General features: G+C 35.3%; 1 protein-coding gene and 1 long non-coding RNA gene across 18 annotated transcripts; one reads left to right on the forward strand and one right to left on the reverse strand.

Moving 5' to 3' along the window:
* The first annotated feature begins 269 nt into the window (after positions 1 to 269).
* On the forward strand, positions 270 to 22,996 carry LOC126916384 (afadin-like). 17 transcript variants are annotated; one of them, XM_050722137.1, is made up of 26 exons: positions 319 to 457; positions 550 to 668; positions 5,786 to 5,897; positions 6,007 to 6,199; positions 6,331 to 6,615; positions 6,782 to 7,065; positions 7,255 to 7,357; positions 9,521 to 9,617; positions 9,858 to 10,163; positions 10,471 to 10,750; positions 10,910 to 11,566; positions 11,679 to 11,927; positions 12,070 to 12,210; positions 12,324 to 12,389; positions 12,637 to 12,710; positions 12,835 to 12,953; positions 13,381 to 15,885; positions 16,645 to 16,749; positions 17,143 to 17,287; positions 17,461 to 17,748; positions 17,894 to 18,958; positions 19,040 to 19,169; positions 19,236 to 20,076; positions 20,183 to 20,448; positions 20,736 to 20,851; positions 20,942 to 22,996. In XM_050722137.1, exons 3-26 carry the CDS (start codon positions 5,787 to 5,789, stop codon positions 21,300 to 21,302), a joined length of 8,787 nt encoding a protein of 2,928 aa, XP_050578094.1. In that variant the 5' UTR covers positions 319 to 457; positions 550 to 668; position 5,786; the 3' UTR covers positions 21,303 to 22,996. The 17 variants fall into 17 exon arrangements, with proteins under 17 accessions (XP_050578088.1, XP_050578097.1, XP_050578094.1 ...); XM_050722141.1 differs by having other exon boundaries at positions 326 to 457; positions 573 to 697; XM_050722138.1 differs by having other exon boundaries at positions 326 to 457; positions 573 to 668.
* LOC126916423 (uncharacterized) lies at positions 7,051 to 8,354 on the reverse strand. Its single transcript, XR_007710551.1, has 2 exons — positions 8,237 to 8,354; positions 7,051 to 8,156 (listed from the first exon to the last, which is right to left on the reverse strand). It is a non-coding gene; the product is annotated as an uncharacterized LOC126916423 (long non-coding RNA).
* Positions 22,997 to 23,096: the final 100 nt, after the last annotated feature.

The raw sequence follows: 23,096 nt of genomic DNA on the forward strand, positions 1-23,096 counted from the left end.
TTCTCATTGTCAATAGACAAAAACGATTTTATGAAACAATCATTAAGTGCAAAGTTACAACCATGGGAAATTTGAAAAATAGCTAATTAAAAAAGCTATTTGGGACGTCTTATAAGATATTTGTTACGTTGAATTTCATCTCAATATATCTTTTATAATGGATTTTATTTGATAAAAACTTGTACTCTAGTTTATGTGTAAAATATTATCATTATGGATTTATCGTTGTTCATACCAATTCATACGTTCAAAGAAACACGATAAAGCGACACCTGTTGGTATTTATGATTATAGTTGAACTGTTAAAGGTTTTAGACACAGAAGTTCAAGTGTGAGTTTAATTTTGGAGTAGGTCTTTTTATTCTTTCCTATTTCTTTGTCATTTTTTATCCGTAAATCGTTAAGTGCTACGTTCTTCAAATTTCATTTTGTTATGCAGTTTTCGATACGCTTTCACGTATGTACTTACTTGTCTATATATGATTCTTTACTGGTATTGAATATCAGTTCTTCATTTGAAATTTCTAATAATTACAACGTTCTGTTCAGTGACGATTGATCATTTGTTTAAGTCGCAAGTCAGCAGAAGGCACCGATAATAATAAGATTTTTGTGCAACTGATTATGGAGAAAATTGTGAAGAATACCAATAAAATCACTATATAAAGGTCAGTCAGTGAGAGAGAGAGAGGTTAAAGTAAGTAAAATAATGAAGTGGACAAATGATCATTCACGACAAACAGAAATATTACCTAGATTGCTTATAAACGCGAGTTAGTAAAATAGATCTCTAAGTAAGAAACAAATTTTGATGAAAAGCTTAGTTAAGCATCGATACACGCAAGATAATAATATATATATGTATGATGAAAAATAAACAAAAGTTATCGCGCAAGCATATTCCACATGTTAATCAGCGGTTCTTCGACTGCATCTTATCATGTACGATAACAATAGACCGAGTGGATTAATAATATTTAACAGTATATATACATACGTACACATAAGTAGATTCGTCATACTTTTGCGGGAAAAGTTACTAAAGAAATAGAATTCGAGTATCGACAAATTGAAAAATATACACGCGTACACGTTGTACTCGTACGTATTGAGCAATTGGATATATGTATTTTTAAGATGAAGAAAGCAACAGAGATGTTTTTAATTTTGAAAGTTTCTAATTCATTATTTAAAACCAGAGTTTAGTCTTCACGATTGACATGTAAGTTGCCAACGCGATGTTAATGCACGTTGAACCGGCCTCGAGTCTCGAGACAATTGCATAATATGTATATATGCGCATGTACTTAGATTTGTACGTAATACGCACGCGTTTACTTGATTATCTTTGATAAAGTTGTCACTTCCAAGTGTTTACGTGTTTATGCTTTAATTCATTTTGCTATTAAATTAATATTTTAAGATTTATATCGATTATGTATCCGCATTCTGGCATCCATATAAATGACACGCATGTATATATAATAACATTAAAGCTTCAGACATGTTACATGTTTACCAAATCAGATGTATAGATCACGATCAAGATTAGCAAAATCAAATTACGCATGATGCGGAGAGACCAAGAATACAAGGAATGTTATACGCGATAAAAAAATATTTCGTTTTACAGAGAAAGAAAAAGACTATGCAGAGAGGTAGAAAGTATGTTTTCACAGCAAAATGTTTTGTCTTGATCGAACTAATATTTTTTCAAAAATATTTTTCTTTGATTCCGTCTCCTTTGTATCCTGATATAAAAGTACAAACGATATATGAAACCGAGGATGAGAAATTAATTCTTTCAGTTACATACATATATTACAAACTATCCTTGTTAGAGTTACATTTGTCATTTGAAAATATAAATAACCGTAATTACTGAAAACGTTTATATCTTTGTATAAAGATTGTATTACAGTCCGTAGTTAAACAATTATGAATAATTCGTGATGATTAGTGTAATCGAAATCGTTGCATATAGTATGTATCATAATAAGTTTAAACGATAAATATAAATAAAAAACAAAATAAGAAAATATGTAGGAAGAATTTTCATATATCGTGATAACTATGTAAGACAAGTCTGCTATAGCTTTCATAGACCTTTCTCAAGCTCGTTCTTTAGATGCAAGCTTTGAAAAGACTTCTTTTTAAACGTTTCTAAATGGTTGCTTCAATAATAAAGAGGACCTGAGATAGCTACTGCGACATGCTGATAGTATGTACTCTACATACTTACGTATATACAATCCTGTTTCTTCAATGTTTTTTATGCTATGTAACACTATATTATAATTATAATTTGTTTTCTTTGTTTTTTGTTATAATATGCAAGTAGTTACGAATACATGTTCATATATGCATAAATACGCATGCACGCGCATAAGTAATAAAATATGTTTGTTAGAAATTTGAAAGAGAGGAATAAAACTAGAAGATTTTAAAGAAGAACTTAAGACAGAAATGTGTGCATACGTATTCATTTGGTACATTCATGTGAACGGAATAAGCAGGAAACGGTTAGTTGAGGGTAATAAACAGACCGTTTAAGCATCCATTTTCAACAAAGCTTTGGCAACTTGATGGCGCAATGAAGTTAGTTACGCGATTAGCAGCTTTCACGTATTAGGTTTCATATGTTATCATCTACTATGCAAACAAAAGTCTAAACTTAAAAACCTGAAATTTCACGTATTTATTTGCGAGCTCGCAGTTTATGAATGTTTATTTGTTTTGGGAGCTAGTAATATCTGTCGTTTACTTTTCACATAACCTTAAGGAAATTCGTTTCTATCGAAATCATAAAAAATTATTCTCATTGTTTCTTCCTATTTCTATCTATTTGGTGTGTAGTCGTGTAACACATAATGGTGTTACCGACGAAGCCGTATAATAAAAATTAGATTCGTTTTATTAGCAAGTTCATACATAAGTAAAATATTTCATGCACTGAAAGAAAGCTATTCAATATTTAATACAATTTATATACAACAAGTTAAATATATAAAATATTTATTGAAACAAATATTTCTTCGGTCAGATCAATAATTTTGATCTTTAATTATAATATCACTTTATTGTGTCGCATCTTTTTGTATTTTTTTACACGTTGAAAGTGCAGTATGTATAAATATAGTACGAAAAATAAAAAAAGAATAAAATAGAAGAAAGTAGAAGAAATATGGATAAAACGGAACAAAACAGAACAGTACGGAAAGGAAGGAAACGAAACAAGATAGAATGAAATAGAACGGAATAGGACTGAACAGAACGAAACGAAACGGAATGGAATGGAACGAAGCGGTACGAGTATGAATCGGACCAGATCGGAGCAAGCTGTATTATGGCATGGTAGCGAGGTAGTAAAAAGCGTGGCGGGATAGGAAGAATAGTAGGGGTAGAAATGGATTGGAAGAGGAGGGATAGGTAGAAAAGGATGTAAGCAATTTGTCAGTGATGGAAACGGTGTAGCAAGAGGTGGTATATGTTTTCCCCCTCTTAAGATACTGTTGAGTCCCAAGCTTTCCGAGTCCATTCGTGTCGGTCAGTTCGTTAGTAATTACGCGGCAAGAGATAAGTTTGGGTAGGCGCGTAACATTCGGTATTGTGTAAAATAAAAAAGCTTTGGGTGTGGCGTTTGTTTTTATAGTATTTAGTAGAAAGTCATTGGCAATTTAACTCATTGAACATTATTATCCATTTATTCGTTGCGATAAAAAAAAATGTGGGATTCACAAGTTGGATGATACTTGTGTATATCACGAAAGTGTTTTTCCCGCTAACGGGCTGGATTACACGAATACTAAGCTCATCGTTGAACTGCTTACACTTAATTGGAAACATCTTTTGGGAGATAGAAAAATGTTTGATATTCGACAGGTTTTTATAAACAAATTTTTACAGTTTCGATTGGATTTGTCTACAATAACAGTTTATATGAATGCGATGAACAACAGGAAGTTTCGCATAAGTTATAAGGAATGACTATTACTCCTTTAGATTTCGAAAAAATTTGTATATTTCGAAATTTCCTAAGATTAACTCTAGTTCAAGAAGATTTCCATCTTCTTTACCCTTTGAAGTGTTTGGCTTTATTTGGATAGTCGTTCGTCTTTCTTGTACTTTATATTTCGCTTGATTGTATTAGAAGAATGACAGTCTCAGAAGAGTAAGTACGATGACACATCAGTCTTCTGCCTTTCTCCACTTTTCATTTTTTCTGTGTTTCAATTGTATTTGTTACACCGAGTATTTCTCAAGTATTTTTTTTCGTATAATTTTTTATTAGTAGTTTATAATAGACTAATTTAATTATTTTCTAGTTTTAAATGTTATGTTGCTTCAATCGTTTATTATACGTATGTAACGTGCGAAAATGCGAGCAATGTGGGAAAACACCTGTTTTTAAATCATATGAGCTGTTGCGAATTTGGATTTGCACAAAGCAAAAAAGAAAAGACAGTTTTTTACGTAATTGACGAAACGTAGATCGTTTTACGTGGCATTTTTCTTTTCATTCTTCACATTGTATATGCAAATATTTATTTGTATGCGAGAACGTTGTATCCGACACTGCATATGAGACTATGTATATGTGAACGTGAACATGCCGTGTACTGGCATACTTATGTGTATGCGAACACCGTACATGCGTGAGACAGAGGGGAGAGAGCGCATAATGAAATCACATAGCATGGTATAGGCGTGTTCTTGGATTAAAAGTTTGACGATAGCCGAGCGATTGAAAGTGGGTAGGTGATATAGAGAAAAAGAGCATCCAAGAAATGACAGAATGATGCAAAGTGCAACGTGCGTGAGGAGGGTACTCGAGCGTGTTCGAGAATTACTCGAGCGCGCTTTTAAGGTTTTAAGATCGAATGCACACTCGGTCGAAGGAGATTGGAATGCGTGGTATGCGACTTGTTCGTTGGACGTGTTTCACTCCGAGTTAAACCGATTGTATTCGAACATCACCGAGAATATCCGAGTCGAGACGACCCCAACCGATTCAAACCGACTCTTTTCTTGCCGATTGTGACAAAACTTGTTTCGCTTTGTTACTCTATTGCTATTTCTCGGATACATCGCGAGCTTGATTTTGCTTCATTTTTGAGGACTATGTATGTTTTTTTAAAAGTTGTCCCCTACTGTATGTGTTAGGCATTCTCAAAAAGCAACATCGTGCATAGAAAATATTTCTGTTCGGTAAGCTCTGTTCTTTTCAAGGAGGCAAGAAACGTTCTATATTGCCTCCTATAATTTTACATGTACACATATGTTTAATATATCAGAGATAAACGCTGGTTTAAGAATATGCTTGTTAGTGGCATTTGTCTGTTTTTCAATATTTCGATTGGCAATCTAATTTGATGGAACCGCTGCCGTCGATGACGACCACTTGGAGTGTATCGCGATGCAATGGGAACACATTTGTGTAACGGTGTAATCTTTTTATTTGTAAGCGATAGGTATATATGCCGTTTGTTATCTTATATACTCGATCAATTGAAATTTGATCTAATAGCAATTATTCGAAAATCGATCCGAACAGTATGTAGATGGTGATAAGCTTTTACTTGAGAAAATGATTGTCAGAGAAGTTAATTGGCGCGTAACAAACAAATACAATTGAAACGAGTATCTTTGTCCGGTATGTTTAAGCTGATAGAGTAAAATATACGCGACTTGATGAAAGGCATATAAAGCGGCATTGATGAAAAATCAACAAAAATTTGGTAAAAGAATATTAATTTTTATTCTCGTTTCTTTGGGTGGATTTTAGAATGGCCACGGAACTGGCAAACAAAAAGGCCGAGCGCGAAGCTCTGCGTGGTGTTATTCAGCAATGGAATGCCAACAGGTTGGATCTGTTTGAGCTTTCAGAACCGAACGAGGTGAATTATTCCGCCTACTGCACCTGATTCTTTCTTTTATTCAAGAGATTTAATTTGATCGCCACGTTCGACAATAGTGATATACTCAATGTTTATTTGTACTTTTCAGGATTTGGAATTCCATGGAGTAATGAGATTTTATTTTCAAGATAGCGGTCAAAAGGTCGCAACAAAATGTATTAGAGTAGCGTCGGATGCGACGAGTCAAGCGGTCATCGAAACGCTTATTGAAAAATTCCGTCCAGATATGCGAATGCTTTCGGTTCCTGAATATGCACTTTACGAAATTCACGAAAATGGTGGTAAATATAATAGTAATTGAGGTTGTCAGCAGTTAAAGTATATATTGTAGTTGACATAGTAATTAGTCATGATATTATCCCTCTTGTCTCTCCTTCTCCTTTTTCTTCTTCTTCTTTTTCATTATTTACAGAAGAACGTAAGCTTGGGCTTGAGGAAAAGCCATTGTTAGTGCAATTAAATTGGCACATCGATGACCGCGAGGGACGCTTTTTGTTAAGAAGAATCGATGACAAAACCAACGCTCAAGGTGTTGGTTTTTCTTCTTCGGATGGGTCTAGTTTTCGCAGAAAGTTGAGTAAACGCGAGAAGAAACAGATGAAGAAACAGGAAAAGCTGAGTCGTTTAAAGAGTTTAGAACAAGATGAAAATACTATACCCGTCGATCAAAATGGAGTAGCTGAAAAACTTTACACGGGTGAGTAGATAACGAACTTCTTATTGTCGATATATCAAGCGAGTTATACGTATATTAAGACTATTTGGATGTTATTGATGATATTGATACAACATGGCCATTTCTAACTTGGCTGTGTTTCAATGTATATATCGTATGGTACAACATAATGATGTTCCCATTTTAGAGTTACCTGAAACAAGCTTTACCAGAAGTATTTCAAACCCGGAAGCTGTGATGAGAAGACGACGTCAACAAAAATTGGAGAGAAAATTGCAGCAATTTCGTAGTAAGGATGGCGGTCCCGATACTGGCGGAACGCTGAAAATTTACGGCGAGGCGTTATGCAAAGACGTTCCATATAAAACATTGCTTTTAAGCGTCCGAGATTCAGCAGTTCAAGTCGTACGAGAAATGCTTTCTAAATATGGTTTAGAGAAAGTGGATCCACAGCAGTATTGTCTCGTACAGGTCAGCTAAATATTTCTTTTATTTTCCACATCTTTTCGTCTGTATAAGAAGTTTATAGCGTATATATACAATAGAATACTACGGAATTATCATTTATAATACCATGTGCTACGTGCAATGTCGAACAATTTATATACATGTATATTTTTCAATATTTCGTTTTTCAATGTTTCGTTTCGAATGTTACAGGTAAATAGTGAAAATAATATTAATGGAGGAACACAGCAGGAATATATACTAGACGATGACGAATGCCCTCTAGCCATTCTTATGAATCATCCTTCTACTCGCGGTAAGTGTGGTTAGAACTTTTAATAGGAATAATCCTATTTATGTATTATTTTAATCGTGAAAAAAGAATAATTTTTACTCATAACTGAGTCAGAAGGTGTAAATGGGGGAAAAAGTAGACGTGGTTCAGTAATTCATCGATATAGATAGGCACGAATAAAACAAAAATTGATAGAACTCAAATTACAAGGTGTAGAAGCTCAGGAGGATGGACAAATTTTAAGAATTATTAACAATTTTACATAGCGTTGATATAACAGCATAGTCGTATTCAGATTCCTCAGTTAACATTATGTCCTGCCGTGCCGTGCCGTGCTCTGTAGTGTATTCTAGTGTAGTACAGTGTATACACTATGTCGATAGATATAATAAGTTGTGGCGTGCGCGTGCTTGCCGAGACCAAAGAACCGCCCACCAACCCTTGTTTCTGGCTGCAATGCTTAAATTCAGTCGCGCAATATTGTGACGTAATTTAATGTTACTTCTGTTAGCAACCGTGGTATCAACTTTTATACTGCAAACAAATTTTTGTATAAAAAAAGGATTTTCCTTTATCTCCTTGTTTGCTCGAAATGTTTGAAGTTCCATGCAGTAATCTGGATAAAACAATATTCTAAATTTTCGATACACAATACGTCGTTGAATAGTGAAAAAATATTACAAGTTATCGAGTGACGTGTCGAATGATAAACATTAAAGCGTTAAATGAAAAGCTTATATTGTTCTTTCTTCTATTAATCAGTCAATTTAAAAATCCAGTTATTTGGTATTTTTTCTCTGCTCTTCTTTCTCACGCAATCCTGGGCAAAACAGAAAAAATTTGTTAAATTTAGAATATGCAAAAAAAAATCGTTGGAAAAAAATAAGGAGAAAATACAACCTGTGTCTCAATTTTCTTTATAATATAAAGTTGGCCCATATATTTTCTTTAATTCTAATTATAAAAGAAAAAAATGTGAAACATAGAGGACCAAAATTGAAGTGATCGATCGAAGAAGGGACCACAGACGCGTGCGCACACGCATACATATATTCAGGGACCAAGTTAAGGAAATCGACGAATTTTATACACGATGATGGATTGGGGAATTAGACGTAAGAATCTTTAAAGTTATTCTATCGATAACTAGTAATGATTTCTTGGTTGTTAATATTTTTCGATTGATACATTTGTAACGTAAATACGTTCACGAATTGTAATTGTGATATATATTATTCAGGGATAGAAATAGTTTCTGTGTATAATGTCGATAAAGCTTTTTATCGATAAGTTTTCGTATTTGTATATTATTGCATACTTATTAATTAATTATAATAGGAATAATATACGGTTTAATACATGTGCAAGAAGGTGGAAAATTGCTTGTCTTTCTATAGGTTGCAATATTCTTCTGATACGAACTCTATAATGGAGAACAGAATCGAAAGGAAATTTGAAAATATAAATTGCAATCGAGTATTGTTAAAAGTATAGGTTATTATATGGCTGTATATTTTCGGTTCGATCGATGGTTTCACATTGGTAATGGGTATAGATCGTTCGAAATAAGTGAAAAGGTGTGGTTGTAACAGTAAACGTAGACTATGTAGGTCAGTTGGACACGCAAAGGGTATAAAATGTGACACATGACTGTATGTATATCTGTGATACCAGAATGATATCTGTAACATAAAGAGTAAATTATGTACTTATTGTCATATATATTAAAAATCCGCTAAATGGAACTTTCATGTGCATATACAAAGTTCAAAAGATACATTGCCACTTTAGATGGTTTTTCAGAGATTTCACAGATTTCACTCTAAATTTCCAAGTAAAATAATTTATATCTTTAATTCGATGGCCATATAAGACATGCAAAGATTATATTGTAGTAGAAGAAACAGAGTAAAGCGAAATAAAGGGATGACTATTCCTTTCGTTACCGTTCTATTATTCGAATCATGTCATGGTATCTTACGTTTGAACGATAAAGGAAAATATTTTTGTTTTTCCACATATCCGTAAATTAAAATGTCGAAAGACATATTAATGATAAATCACATAGAGATAAATAGAGAGTGATGTAGGTTATTCTTTATATGAAAATAGTATAGTCTTGGCAACCTACGTAGATTAAGAACAGATGTTTTATAAACAAAATGTGTTTTGCATTATTTACAGGTTCAATTATGTTCCATGTGCGAAGAAGACCTTCAGATTATGTGCCTCGGAAACGGAAGAAAAAACCTAGTGGCAAATGGAACGAATTAGATTACAGGTTTTTTGGAATGATAAAATTATAGCGAAAGAGTTCGTTCTAGGAGAAAAGAGTGCATCGAATTCTCGTTGTCTTTGATCAAATGGAAAATATATTAATTTTATGCGAGGGATTGGCTATATTGATGACCAATTGTAACTTATAACGGGAAACTTATAATTTGAGAAATATTAATGAAACCAATGATAGACTATGAGAGGCAATCGTTATAACATGTAATACGCATGGTTTGATTCGCAGATACGAAGACGAAAGATTGCCCTTTTCGCTGGAATTGAATCCTGACGGTAGCGAAATTCCAAACGGGGCTGGTGTGCGACATCGGTTGCAGCCAAATGTAACGGAGGTAGGCTCGGAAAGGCCGATACCTATACATCCATCTAGTCCGAGCAAGTCTACATCTGTCCCTGCTGCTGCTGTTGCTACTGTTTGCCATACTCGAAGCCCGACACATGCACCGGAATCAACGCACAATTATGAAACAACCTTTGATCTCGATGGAAATGTAGAAACTGCCAGTCTTACCAGTAGCAGGGATGGTAACAGGTAATATTTAATAGCTTTTTCTGTTTCACCGAAAGAGTTCACGTTTACGTTGTTACATTTTTATAACGAACAGATTGTTTGATCTAACAAACAAATGAAGAGTGATTAAGCCATGACATGCATCTCGAAATATAAAATCCGAAATACGAATATGTTTTCTATATGAAAATCATAATTGTATAGTACCCGTAAACAGATAAGCATACACATAATGATAAATTATCCAACGGTTGAGGAAACAAATTCAATCATAGCATTTTGGAGAACCACGTTGAATGATATCGAATCTTTCTGTTGTTTCGAGCAGAACGTTGCAGAATGATCGACAGCCACGTGGGACGGATCCGATTTTACCAGCTGTATTAGAATTTCTCGAGGAAACGGAAGAAACATTTTTTCATGCGGTAATCACAGATGTTGAACCATCGGCGCCACAATTCAAATTGGCTCCAACGTATACGCTTTACTTGGCAGCGAGATATCGCGCAAGCACACATTATAGACCAGAATTGCAACCAACGGAGAGAGCTCATAGATTGACCGTGATGTTAGCAAATGTCGCTAGCATGATTCAACGAGTAATACAGGTAAATTAATGAAGAAATACATAATGCTTCGATAACCTAACTCGAAATGAGCTATTGAACAATTAAATCAGTATAAGCCCGAAGTAGACTGTGATGGTGGAGATATAAATATTACTGTTGTTATTTAATACATCATTCTATTCCATATCATTGCCGTAGGAACGGTACATGGATGCGTCCTCGTTGGCACTGTGGTTAGCAAACGGTTCGGAACTACTACATATGTTGAAAAACGATCGGCACGTAGGTGCGTTTTCAACCAGAGCACAAGATATTTTGACGGAAGCAGTTCATACAGCATTCGCGTCGTTGGTTAGGTGCATTTCCTTGGAACTAGCACCGGCAATGTCACAGTTCATGGCAGATGCAGACGAACCTGCTAAAGAAGCCGGCGTTCTTCAAATATTTTCGAGCACGATGGCTTTACTTAGGCGATGCAGAGTAAACGCTGCACTTACCATTCAACTATTTAGTCACTTGTTCCACACAATAAACGCGACCGCGTTTAACGCTTTAGTTTCAAATGCCAACTTGTGCGTTAGATGGTTCGGTCGTAGATTAAAGGCGAGACTAAACGCTCTGGAAACTTGGGCTGAAAGACAAGGCTTGGAACTCGCGAGTCAATGTCATTTGGCAACCATCATGCAAGCGACTCATCTTCTACAAGCTCCAAAATACAATGCGGAGGAACTTGCTACCTTGAGCTCTACGTGCTTCAAGTTGAATTCTCTTCAGGTCAGAGCATTGTTGCAAAAGTATCAACCAGCTGCGGATGAACCAAGACTTCCTGCGGAATTGATTGAAAACGTAGTCAGAGTGAGTTGATATGTCTACTTATGTAATAATACCACATAAAAAGGATAAAGGTGGAAACATGATAGGATTTCCAATATATTTATAAGTAATGCGTTATCATATTGAATTCTAGGTGGCCGAAAGCGTGGCTGATACGCTCGCACGTGCTGATGGCAGAGAGATTCGACTTGAAGAAGAGCCTACGCTCGCTTTAGCGCTTTTACTTCCCGAGGATGGATACAGTTGCGAAGTTATTCGTGGTGTACCTCCAGGATTAGCCGAATTTTTAGCGCCATTGCAACGGGATGGTCTATGCCGTATGGCACCACAACCCACCAGTAGTGGATATTGGACTATATACATGATAGATCATCACAATAATGTAATTTGTTTTCTTTTTCCTCTCTTTTTTTCTTGTTCCCGTTTCCTTCCTTCTTTTTACCCTTGTTCTGCTTCCTACCACGGCTAGCAATGATGATACTTGAACAATAATCAAGATCTTAATTACCAATAATATTTAATAGTATCGCAGTCCAAGCGCAATGAGCAATAGATCTGGAGGTTATTCCTGTCATACAGGGCCGAGTGGTGCTCAACCCGAGATACATGTAATAAAATTACACAAGTCTACCAATGGAATGGGTTTGAGCATTGTCGCAGCCAAAGTATGTGTTTTTGTATTATATGTATTATATTTACATGTAATTATATATTTTAAATCTTATGAAATACCTTGTTCTCGCCAATAGGATATACATTCGGTTGCGATATGTTGCAGGGCGCTGGTCAGGATAGGCTTGGAATATATATAAAGAGCGTAGTTGCTGGTGGTGCTGCTGATGCTGTAAGTAAATCTCCATGTAGTACATAGAGACAAGAGGAAAATTAAAACAAAGTCGTTTCTCTCATTTACATTCTACCACAAATAATTATTAATAATTATTCTATCATTAGTAAAATCTATCATCTAAATTATATCCATATGTAAATCTCTATTGTTAATTTTGACATATATATACTATGTAGTTTAAACGAATACATCTAATCGCTTCATTTTTACACAATTTTAAAATATATACATACATATGCAGGACGGCAGATTGACGGCTGGAGACCAATTGCTAAAAGTGGACGGACAAAGTTTAGTAGGAATTACTCAGGAAAAGTAAGTAATGTATAGGTTGTGCTAAAGATTGCATAATGGATGTAGAACCATTTTAGGAGAAATTATCCATATTAATTCTCTCTATGGTTGGACTTATAATAACATTGACTTTGCTATTTCGTAGAGCTGCTGAATATTTAGTACGTACCGGACCAATAGTAACATTGGAAGTTGCTAAACAAGGTGCCATATATCATGGTTTGGCCACTTTATTATCACAACCGTCACCAGTAATGACCAGAGGTATGTATGTTGTTCGTTCGAAAACCGTTTTGAACTTTCTTTAATAATCATAATGCGATTCGATTGCGTCGTTTCACCGTTCGATAATTCGTTTCGCTTTAATACTGAGAAGAAAATATTACAAGAATTAAAATACCGTGAGAGTAAGGCAACGAGCTTAAAAAAACGACGTGATAAAGAGAAAGAAACTGAAATAAGTGATCGCTTAAATTTATAGTGCAAAATATACTCTAATTCGTTCTTGCGCGATGCTTTTAATCTGCTAATTGCGGAATGTTAAACAGCTTATAACGCTTTCATGAATCGTTCTTGCTCGTATTATTCGTCACCGCACGTCATTTTATTCATCGGGTTCTGGCTCTCGCGAAATAGCCAGATATAGATGATTGCTTAATTAACGCTTTACTAACTGATTGTTCTTGAGCAGCGCACAAGATTCGCCCCAAGTCCGAAAACTTGGAAGCTTCATCGCAGGAAACGAACGAGCAGCCATCTACATCGCATTCAATGGGTAATTTATTGAGCGTTCCAAGGCACGCGATCGGTTCGGAACGTTCGATCGATTCAGTACCAGGTGCGATTCTTTCTTCGATTTGTTCAAAGGACTTGGAATATAAATATTATCATAATTCCGATTTATTAAATTCTTCTCGCCTCGTCTCAAATCGGTACTGCAAACCATTCTGGACTATTTCACAATCGAAAGACCTGCGACAAACGTGTTTGCGGGATCATACACCGTCGTCATTGTTAACACACACGCGGACTTATGCGGAACATACCGATAACGAGTCGGTAAAACAGCAGTCTCAACGGGAAAAGCGAGAAAATGTAGAAACAGTAGTTGGTGGTGGTAACAGTAGTGGTGATGGTGGTAATGACCACGGTACAGATTTGAGTTCGAATTTGGAGCATGGTGATAGATATTTGCAAACACGCGATCGTACTATTTCGACGAATAATACACGCGCTTCAACCGATCAAACAAACCACAGATCTAAAACGACAAGCTTGTCGTTTGTTTCGGAAGTTGGACAACCTGTTCCGTTTACCCAGTCAATGAAAATGAACGCTGTTCAAACACCGTCAATCATTTTAAATTCGACAAATTCGGTTTCCACGACAACGGCGCTAGGTATCAAATGTGATAATTTTTCTCTCGATTCGATACCTTATATCGATCAAACGGATGACACCCCGACGTCATGTCATCCTTTAAACGAATTCAACGAGTATCAATCGGAGAACAATAACATATCTAATAATCGTGTGATTGATGTAACCAATATTTCACGAGATGATTTCGCTGCATCAAATTTACCACGATGTAAAAACGATGTTATGGGCAAATATTGCAGATGTTCGCAACATTCGGTGATTGAGAAAAGATCACAGATCATAAATGAGAATGGGCAAGAAGCATCGAATAGGCAACAGGAATACGCAGAAGCTAATAAAATGACAATTATTGGATTTCAAGCGTTGGAACAACGAGACAAAAATTACGAGATAGGAGAAAAAAAGGTGGAAAAAGACATATCAAATAAGGAGAACGGTGATTCCAAAATTTGCATGATTTCGAAAACAACTCCGAATGTTAATAACGCTGTAAATCCAGTATTAAATCTTGACTTGTCTGGTCTAGATAGCGATACGTCAAGTGATATATCGACTTTCAACAAATGTTGGAAATCACCGGAAGAGGTGCGCCTCGGTTGTGGTGGTCGCGTAGCCGCGTTGGCAAAACATTTTTCAAAACTCGGCGATGTTGAACCGATTCATCATCGACCTAATGCGATTAAATTATTAGAGAGCTCAAAAAAATTTTCTTCAGAACCTAATGTTGCCTCGATTCAAATTTATCAAAAGCGATCGGATTATCGTTTTCCCGCCATCGACGATATCAATGAATGTCAATCCGAACTAGATTTGAGAAATAGCGAAATTAAACGACGATATCTTGCACCAATTGGATTGGACCAAATGTTCGAAAAATCGACCATAGATCTGTTAAATGAAAATGGTGATGTTAACTATTATTGCTATCACAATAATTCAGCCGATGTGTATAAAGGTCAATCAACAGATGGTAAACGGAAGTTGTCATTGTCAGAACAAAAACAGGTGATAGAACAACTGAGGGAAGTGTCTGATCTCGATGGTGCGAGAGCATCGCTTCTTCCTTTTCGTTCTCCTTCTCTACCTTCTTTTCACGTATTGAATAAAGAACCAGACATGGAAGTTTCAAACAGCATTTTCGTCGATACAGAGTCAGGTACAGCCTCATCGTTGTCTTTGCGTGAAATACAGGCGAATATTCAGAGATTCGTGTCATCATGGCCGACGGATATTGGAGAGAACAGTGTGCGAAGTGAGAATGCAAGCAAACCACTCTTACTCGATGATAAATTGATCAAACGGTTGGCAAATTCCTATCCAAATATTGAAAAGGCAAAAGAATTATCACGTAATGAGGACAGCGAGCAGCGAAAACAGAGGTGGTGTAAACGAAAAAAATACCGTTCCACCAACGAATTGAAACGAACTATTGATCAACGGGGCGATGCTGATAAAGCATCATCGTTTCTCACTAACGATCAGCAGTATTACCGATCTCGAAACGAGGATTCCTCGCAAGATAACGATAACGATAACAAAACAATATACGGACTAAAAACTTGCAAAGAAAATTTCATCTTCAAAGACAAATTCCAACAGAATCCGATATCACGTGTCGCAGAGAAAAACCATTTCGATCTTTTACCGATTAAAAGCGATCAACATGCGCCAGTGGAGATTGAAAAAGAAACTTCGATAATTGATAAAGACATAGAGATCGATGTAAAGCTCGACCAACATTGGAAAAAATCAGTTTTATCCAAGATTTATCCAAGATCGAGTCAAACTCATCTAGATATTGGTTTCTTTTTACGTAAGCAATTGATTTTGCTCTCGCATTTTTTTAATGCGTGCCTGTCGATATTAGGAATAATGGATGTTATGCAAGTTAATAGTCATTTACCAATGATCGACCTACCTCACGCATGTCAAGATAATTTTCTTTTTAACAATTTTTCTTGTTTTTTCCCCTCTTCTACTTAAAAGCACATCTTCTGTTTCTTTCGTTAGCAATCTGTTTCGCTATGAGATAAATGTTTATGTGCATGTTGTAAATGTAGAGCGAAAGAAAAAAAAAGGAGAATGAATGAAAATGTATAAAAGAAAGGAATAGGACTTAGCTTGCTTTTGTTACAATTTAAATTTTACACGTCCGCTTTTTTTTCTGTCTTTGTACTTTGTTATATGTATACACATTATACATATATAAATAACAACATTCATACTTCACATGTATTTACTTTACGTTATTTACATGTGTTGTTGTTATTGCTATTAACGAAATATGCATGTATACGTTATTAAAACACAATCTCGCAGGAAGAAGTATATAATATATTGATATAATAAATATAACCATTTTTTGAATAAAGCGTGCGATGCACGCGTGAAAAATTCATATTTTCTATATGATTTTTTGAATGATGTAGTCTATTCTGTTGATTTTTCATAATTGGCGGATGAATCACAATATACTGCTTGAATTATTCATGCTTGTCTAAATGTTCACAATAAATATCATTAAAGTACAACATTACACAAACATATGTTTCCGCACGTGTGACTATCGCAGGACCTCGTCGCATGAGTGAACGAGACTTACCATCTCGGCTTGGACGCGACGCTACTGCACCGCAACAACAAATACATACCAGCAAGTCCGTGCCAGCATTGCACAGTAAGTAGAAACGGTAATTGAAGAAAGGAGAGTGAATGATAGCGAAATGGAGATACTGTGCTATATGGTTGTCATTATCATGTTGCTCGTTGGATTCAAGCACTCCTTTCGCCTCTAACTTGGTCACACACTTTACTTTCGTGATATTATGACCCACTTCTAATCCGCTTTTCACCTTTTTGTTTTTCACTTCGTCTCGCCTCGCTTCATCTCGTTCCGTTTTGTTTCTTTTTCCTTTCTCTTTCTATTTTTTGTATCTAAGATTTTATGCGCTATTTATTACATTATTACTATTATTTTTGCGTTATTGTTTTCTCACTTTGTTGGGTTAAAATTTTATCTCACAAAAATATGTATACTAATTAATGTGTGTCGCATGGTTCTGTAAAACAGATGTAGGAACGGATGGAAAACAACAGCACGAGGTATTCAATCCTGGTTATAGCAGGGCATCGTCGAGTAACAGCGTTACACCGCCTGTTACGCAGCCACCTCCACCAATGACCACAATCAACAGTTCGACGTCGCTACGTTCTCGGTAAGAGAATTCATTTTCTTTCGAACTTTAGTGAACTTTTCCTTACTTTAGATCTTAACTGAACCCTAAGAATTTTCGATTCCTTTCGCTTCCCAAAATAATTTTACCATCTTTTTTAAATCATGTTTATCCATTCCTCTTTCTTTATATAATACATTTCTTTCTAAAAATAGCTCGAGTCATAATTTACATGATCCAACAAAAATGGGAACATTACCACCGAGTGGTCTTGTGAGTAGACAACAATCATCACCGAATTTGAACCCTGGTCAAACAACGAGTAACAATAGTTCAAGTGCTAATGTTGGGCCAAGTTCGAATATTCTTCAAAGTAACGAAGCCGAAAGATTTTATCAAAACTTGAGCATCTATCGGAATCAAGACACGACGACGACGACAACGACCACGACCACCACCACGACCAAGCAACGACATAGTCCCTCTCAACATTCGGATGACAGGTAAATAGCTTTTATTTTTCTTATTTTTTTATCATTTGTTTTAATAAAATTCGTTCATTTTGGTTTTCTTACTTTAGTTTTATTTTCTCGACCTGTGAATTTCAAATAAAATTATCTAATTTCTTCCCTTTCCGTGAATTTATAGGAATCCTCTGCAACTGCAAAAAAGCTCGAGAGGTTCACAAAATTCTTTGAATCGTCCAGGAACATTCGAAATGAATCAGACCAGAGACCGTCCAATATCTGCATATGTACCTCAACCTCAACAACAATCTTACCTTGTTGGTGGTCTTTCGCAACAAGGCTGTGCAGCGCCTCCAAGATCTCAGTCATCTCGGGATATAATACGACAAGAAGCAAAGCTCCAAGAAATGCAAGAGGAAGTCAGAAGACGCGAATTACGAGGTGGCATTCCAGTCCCATTGAATCAATATCGACCAACCGCATATAATTTAAAAACAAATATGTCCGTTCAATCTCCGATAAGTTCTGCCGTCCGACCAACAAAATCTGCCGGTTCCCAACCAAATTTGGGATCAAGTCCACCAGTAACAGTGTCCTCCGCACCATCAATCTCAACATCTGGTCATGTAACCACGAGACAAACGGGACCTTCGAATTATGGTTACTTGGATGCGCAATATGGCCCCTATATGGTCCAATATGGAAAATCCCCACACGTGCATCAACATCAACACCAACATCAATCTCAACCTCAATCGCAACATCAGCATCCGCATCAACATCAACATCAGCTTCAGCTTCAGCATCAACATCAGCATCAGCATCAACATCAGCACCAACATCAACATCAAAATATCCAACAACAAAATCTTGGACATATTCAATATGGACATGCTAGTATGACATCCACCAGAGGAAAAAACGATTTAATTCGCTTACAATCCAACGGAATGTTGCTCGACTATGGAAGAGATCAAGGTACACGAGATATTGGAAAATTATATATGGATCAAAATCAACATGTTGCTGTTGGATCGCAGTATTATTTAAATTCGGATGTACGAAACGAACATTATAATGACGAAAATGGAATAAATAGAGCGCAAACTGCACCGGAAGGAAGTACGATGTCTAATGAAATTCCAATACGGCCTACTTTACCGGAAGAAGGATATCCAGAAAGTCCTCCACCGCCGCCGCCAAGCACTTCGACTCATCCACTTTATAGTAAACAATCGGATTCAAGGTAATATCTTGTTGGTTAATTAATGAAAGATCAGATAATATAAATGAGACTAAAAAACTGAAATAATATTTATCCACCCAGGTACACTGCGAGTATGCAGGATCCCCCTCGTGGGGGGTATTATCCAGCAAATACAACTGGAACTACGTTACAACCACGTCAATATCAATATAGTGCTACGAATCCATGGCAACGAGAAGAGAAAGAAAGAGTAAGTTTATTTATTAAATGTATCTTTGTTATCGTTTTATTGTTATTATTATATGAAATTATTTAGGAACAAGCACGTAGAAGAGAAGCTGCAAGACAGTGGCGAGATCAACAAATAGCGGAATTAAGTGCATTATCTCACAGAACATCACAACAGGAAGAACAACTGCGGGCTCTTCAGCTGGAAAGAGACTTTCAAAAAAGAGCTGAGGAAGTTGCCAATCAACAAGACGATGACGAAGAAAGTAATGATTTAGACACCGAGAACATAAGAGTACAACAAAGCTTACTTCGTACAACGGTGCCACAAGATCGAAATAATTCATTGGAGCAACATCACCTCAACTTGCCTAGAACAAATGCAACCAATCAATCTATCAAAGGAAATCATACTGGTCAATCTGTTGGTGGTTCCCCGATGCATTCTACCAACGTCGTGTCGATACATACGGGCAATGGCCCATCTCAGCAATCTTCGCAAAATATTGTAAATACTTGTCTGCAACAGCAACAGCCACATCAACAGCAACAAGAGAGTTCTGGTTCGCATTTTTCGTCAGATCTTCAACATGAACACACCAATCAAATGCCAAATAATATAGGGCAAATTCAAATGTCATCCTTGCTTCATTTGAACTCTTCTCAAAAACCACTTGGTTTATCTCAATCTAACGAAGAAAAAGAGATGCATCGTAGACACGAGGAGATTAAGCGAAAACAAGTCGAATTCGACGACACTCAATCGAAAAAGAAGGAGGAAGAAATTAACAAACAACAACAAATCCAACAAATGTATCAACAGCAACATCACTCGCAACAATTGCAATCCCATTTGAAAACTCAACAAATGTTACATCCCAGTATGTTACGATTGGACAGCCTAATTATTAACGGATCAAGCGCCTCTTGTAAGTATTTATAATACTGTCAGTAATGACAAAATAAAAACAAGGTCCTCTTCTACTAATTGTCACCATTTATGTTTGGATTATATGTACATATATATTTTAATAGCCACGCATAATACTAGCAACGATGCGCCTCTGCCTCCGGAACGAGGTTCTAGTTATGCGGTTATGTCGCAACAAAGTACCCTGAGGTCGAATAATGCAAACATATCTAATATAGTAACATTGGCCCAGCCGCAGTCAACGTCTGTTAAGAGAGTCTCTTTTCATGACTCAAATGCAAATGTAGAATCAGTGCAACGAAGTGTTTCGTCTGGAAATTCGAGCACAAGTCAAATTCTGGCTATGGATGTTATTACAGAAGATCCAAATGTAAGATAGATTATATATACACATATATATTATTTCTAAAATTGTGTGCACTTTCGTACATGTTCAATCACATATTGAACTCACGATTTTTAAATTATTTACATTTTTTATGCAGATAATGTCATCATTTATTCAATATATATGTATTTGGTAGCTTTATCCTGCTTTCATTTCAATTCCAATTGAAAACTTTTATTACAAATTTTGATGGTTTACCAATTTATAGTTGAGCAACTTAAAGTTACAACTATGTAAACCTATTTTCACTATTTACTTATTACTTTCAGAATTTCATAAATGATGCAGAAATTTTATTGGCATCTCCAAAAGCACCCGAAGGATCCGGTGGGGCTCCAATTACTGGTAGTACCCCTGGTGTAATAGGTGCTCAAGAAGTGTACAAGTAACGCTATAATTTATTATTTTTTGTGCTCGAATGGTTGCTAATAATCAGAAAATGAATCGTGGATTTTTACTTTATTGTTTTATTTAGGGATCCCAGACAAAGAAGGCTCGCTGAAAAACAAAAACAGCAACAAAGTTCTCAAGTTGGGCAAGTACCTGAAAAGCTGAGTTTTAAAGAAAAGATGAAAATGTTTGCTATGGAAACCGGTGAGGATGGAACGCCGCGGGACAAGGTAAAAATTTCACGTGCGCAGCGCGAAATAGATAATATTGGGAATCCCACTATCCCTACATTGAATAGCAATAATCACCACCACCACAATCATCACAATAATAATAACAATAATAACAGCAGCAGTGGCAGCAACAGCAGTACTAGCAACAACCCGAATAACAATAACAGTAACAGCAGTAATATCAATAACAACAGTAGCAACCGACAACAATAGAAATTAAGACTGAAAATTGAAAATTGATTTATTTTCTTTAGAATTATACTGTTACTAATATGAATAAACCAGATAGAATAGCATGGTCATGGTCCAAAACCAAACTGTTGCTATATTTAACGTAAAGTAGAGTGTATATGTATTATATTCATAATGGCACTGACTATTTTACATGAGTATACATGGATCATTCCAGCAACTATTTGCACAGTCTTGACCAAGAGTATGCTATAAAAATGGATATAAATACAAGTAGTAGAACAATTATTAATTAGGACTATTAGAGTAGAATAAATGCATTCACACAATTTTATTGTCTCTTGGCCTTTATATCTTTAGCATTTAGCTACATAGATAATGTTGAATGCATTTAATGCCTACTCATTCCATTGGACCAATTAGCGTTCTACGCAATAAATAAGGCTTATACCGAGGTCTAGGATATAACCTGGAACTTGATAATTATTACATCGATTTTACTGAGACAACGTACCATAAAATTATATGTTATATCATGAATGTACATAGATAGAACTAGTTGAATTTTTAGAGTTACTTGTTATTTACGATATTGTTTCGTATTTATATTTGGTGTGACGCGTATCGGGTACTGAGTACTTTGATTTACGCGTATGCACCTTTTCGTTACACAGCCAAGAGGCACGATAGCTTTAATGCGATCGTCGTTAATAAAACATACACGAATTTAATCAAATCTGTGGCAGCTTTAAAATAACATAATGATTATGCAAATAGGGAAAGGATACACATTGGTATCTGACTAAAAGAAATTTCAATTGAAAAAACATGATTATTTACGCAATTAATCGTTGTTATGGAGCTAATTAGTTTTTTACAATAACCATAATTCTTCCGTTTTCGGCTATGTACGCAGATATAATGGTCGGTCGATGTCATAAGATTTTACTTTATGTGTGTCCATTGAATGACATACGAATAACTCCTTGTCAAGTGATAAAAAAGACAACGCTATAATTCTTATATTTCTTTACATTACAACATCGAATTGTTTTTTATTTTAACAACTGTGTATTCGGTTATACGTAAAAATCTATTGAAAAGAAAATTACTGAAATGAAATTGGCAAGGGGTAGAAAAATTAACAAAAAGGTAACGCGGTACATAAAAATATCATTTTTGTTGTGTACAGCGAATATAGAACATTACATAATATAGCTGCATTATATTTTTTCTAACATACACTTTGATGTTCCGTTGATACGAAAGTAATTTGATAGTGATTTAAAACGAATATCCTACGACTGTATATCTTATTGCGAAGTATTGTCACAGTTTACTATTGTATACATTAACGATTATACATACATTTACAAATCTCCTATTTTTTAATTATTGTAAAAGACGTACGATGCGATTAAGAAATAAAAAGAATTATTTGTAATCTACAGTGATCGAAAAGAGTATTTTAGGTAAAGTAAAATTCCTTGATTTTTATATAGTATCTAAATATACATACAAACAAAGAAAAAGAAACAATTTTTAGGTTATAAAAAATATATTGTCAGAAAATACTATAATATTACTTATAAGAAATTATAACGGAGATTATTTGGATACGTATGTATATAACAGGACGGAAATATTTTCGAACAATCATCAATAAATAGAAAGGAAAGTATTATATAACATGAAAATAAATATAATAGAACTTTTCTCTGGTTTATCTATTTAACTACTTCCCTAAGCTTACGTATTTATCTCTATAAAATATATATATATACTCTATATATATATATTATATTGAAATACAAA

Source organism: Bombus affinis, chromosome 5 (genome assembly GCF_024516045.1).
Source record: "Bombus affinis isolate iyBomAffi1 chromosome 5, iyBomAffi1.2, whole genome shotgun sequence".
Taxonomy (NCBI): domain Eukaryota; kingdom Metazoa; phylum Arthropoda; class Insecta; order Hymenoptera; family Apidae; genus Bombus; species Bombus affinis.

Bases quoted from the DNA above. Each gene is read 5' to 3' on its own strand.
- LOC126916384 (XM_050722130.1), top strand. From the start codon at position 5,422: ATGGGAACACATTTGTGTAACGGTGTAATCTTTTTATTTGTAAGCGAT. The intron at 7,358-9,520 runs GTAAGTGTGGTT...CATTATTTACAG, and splicing joins GAATCATCCTTCTACTCGCG to GTTCAATTATGTTCCATGTG. The intron at 11,567-11,678 runs GTGAGTTGATAT...ATTGAATTCTAG, and splicing joins TGATTGAAAACGTAGTCAGA to GTGGCCGAAAGCGTGGCTGA.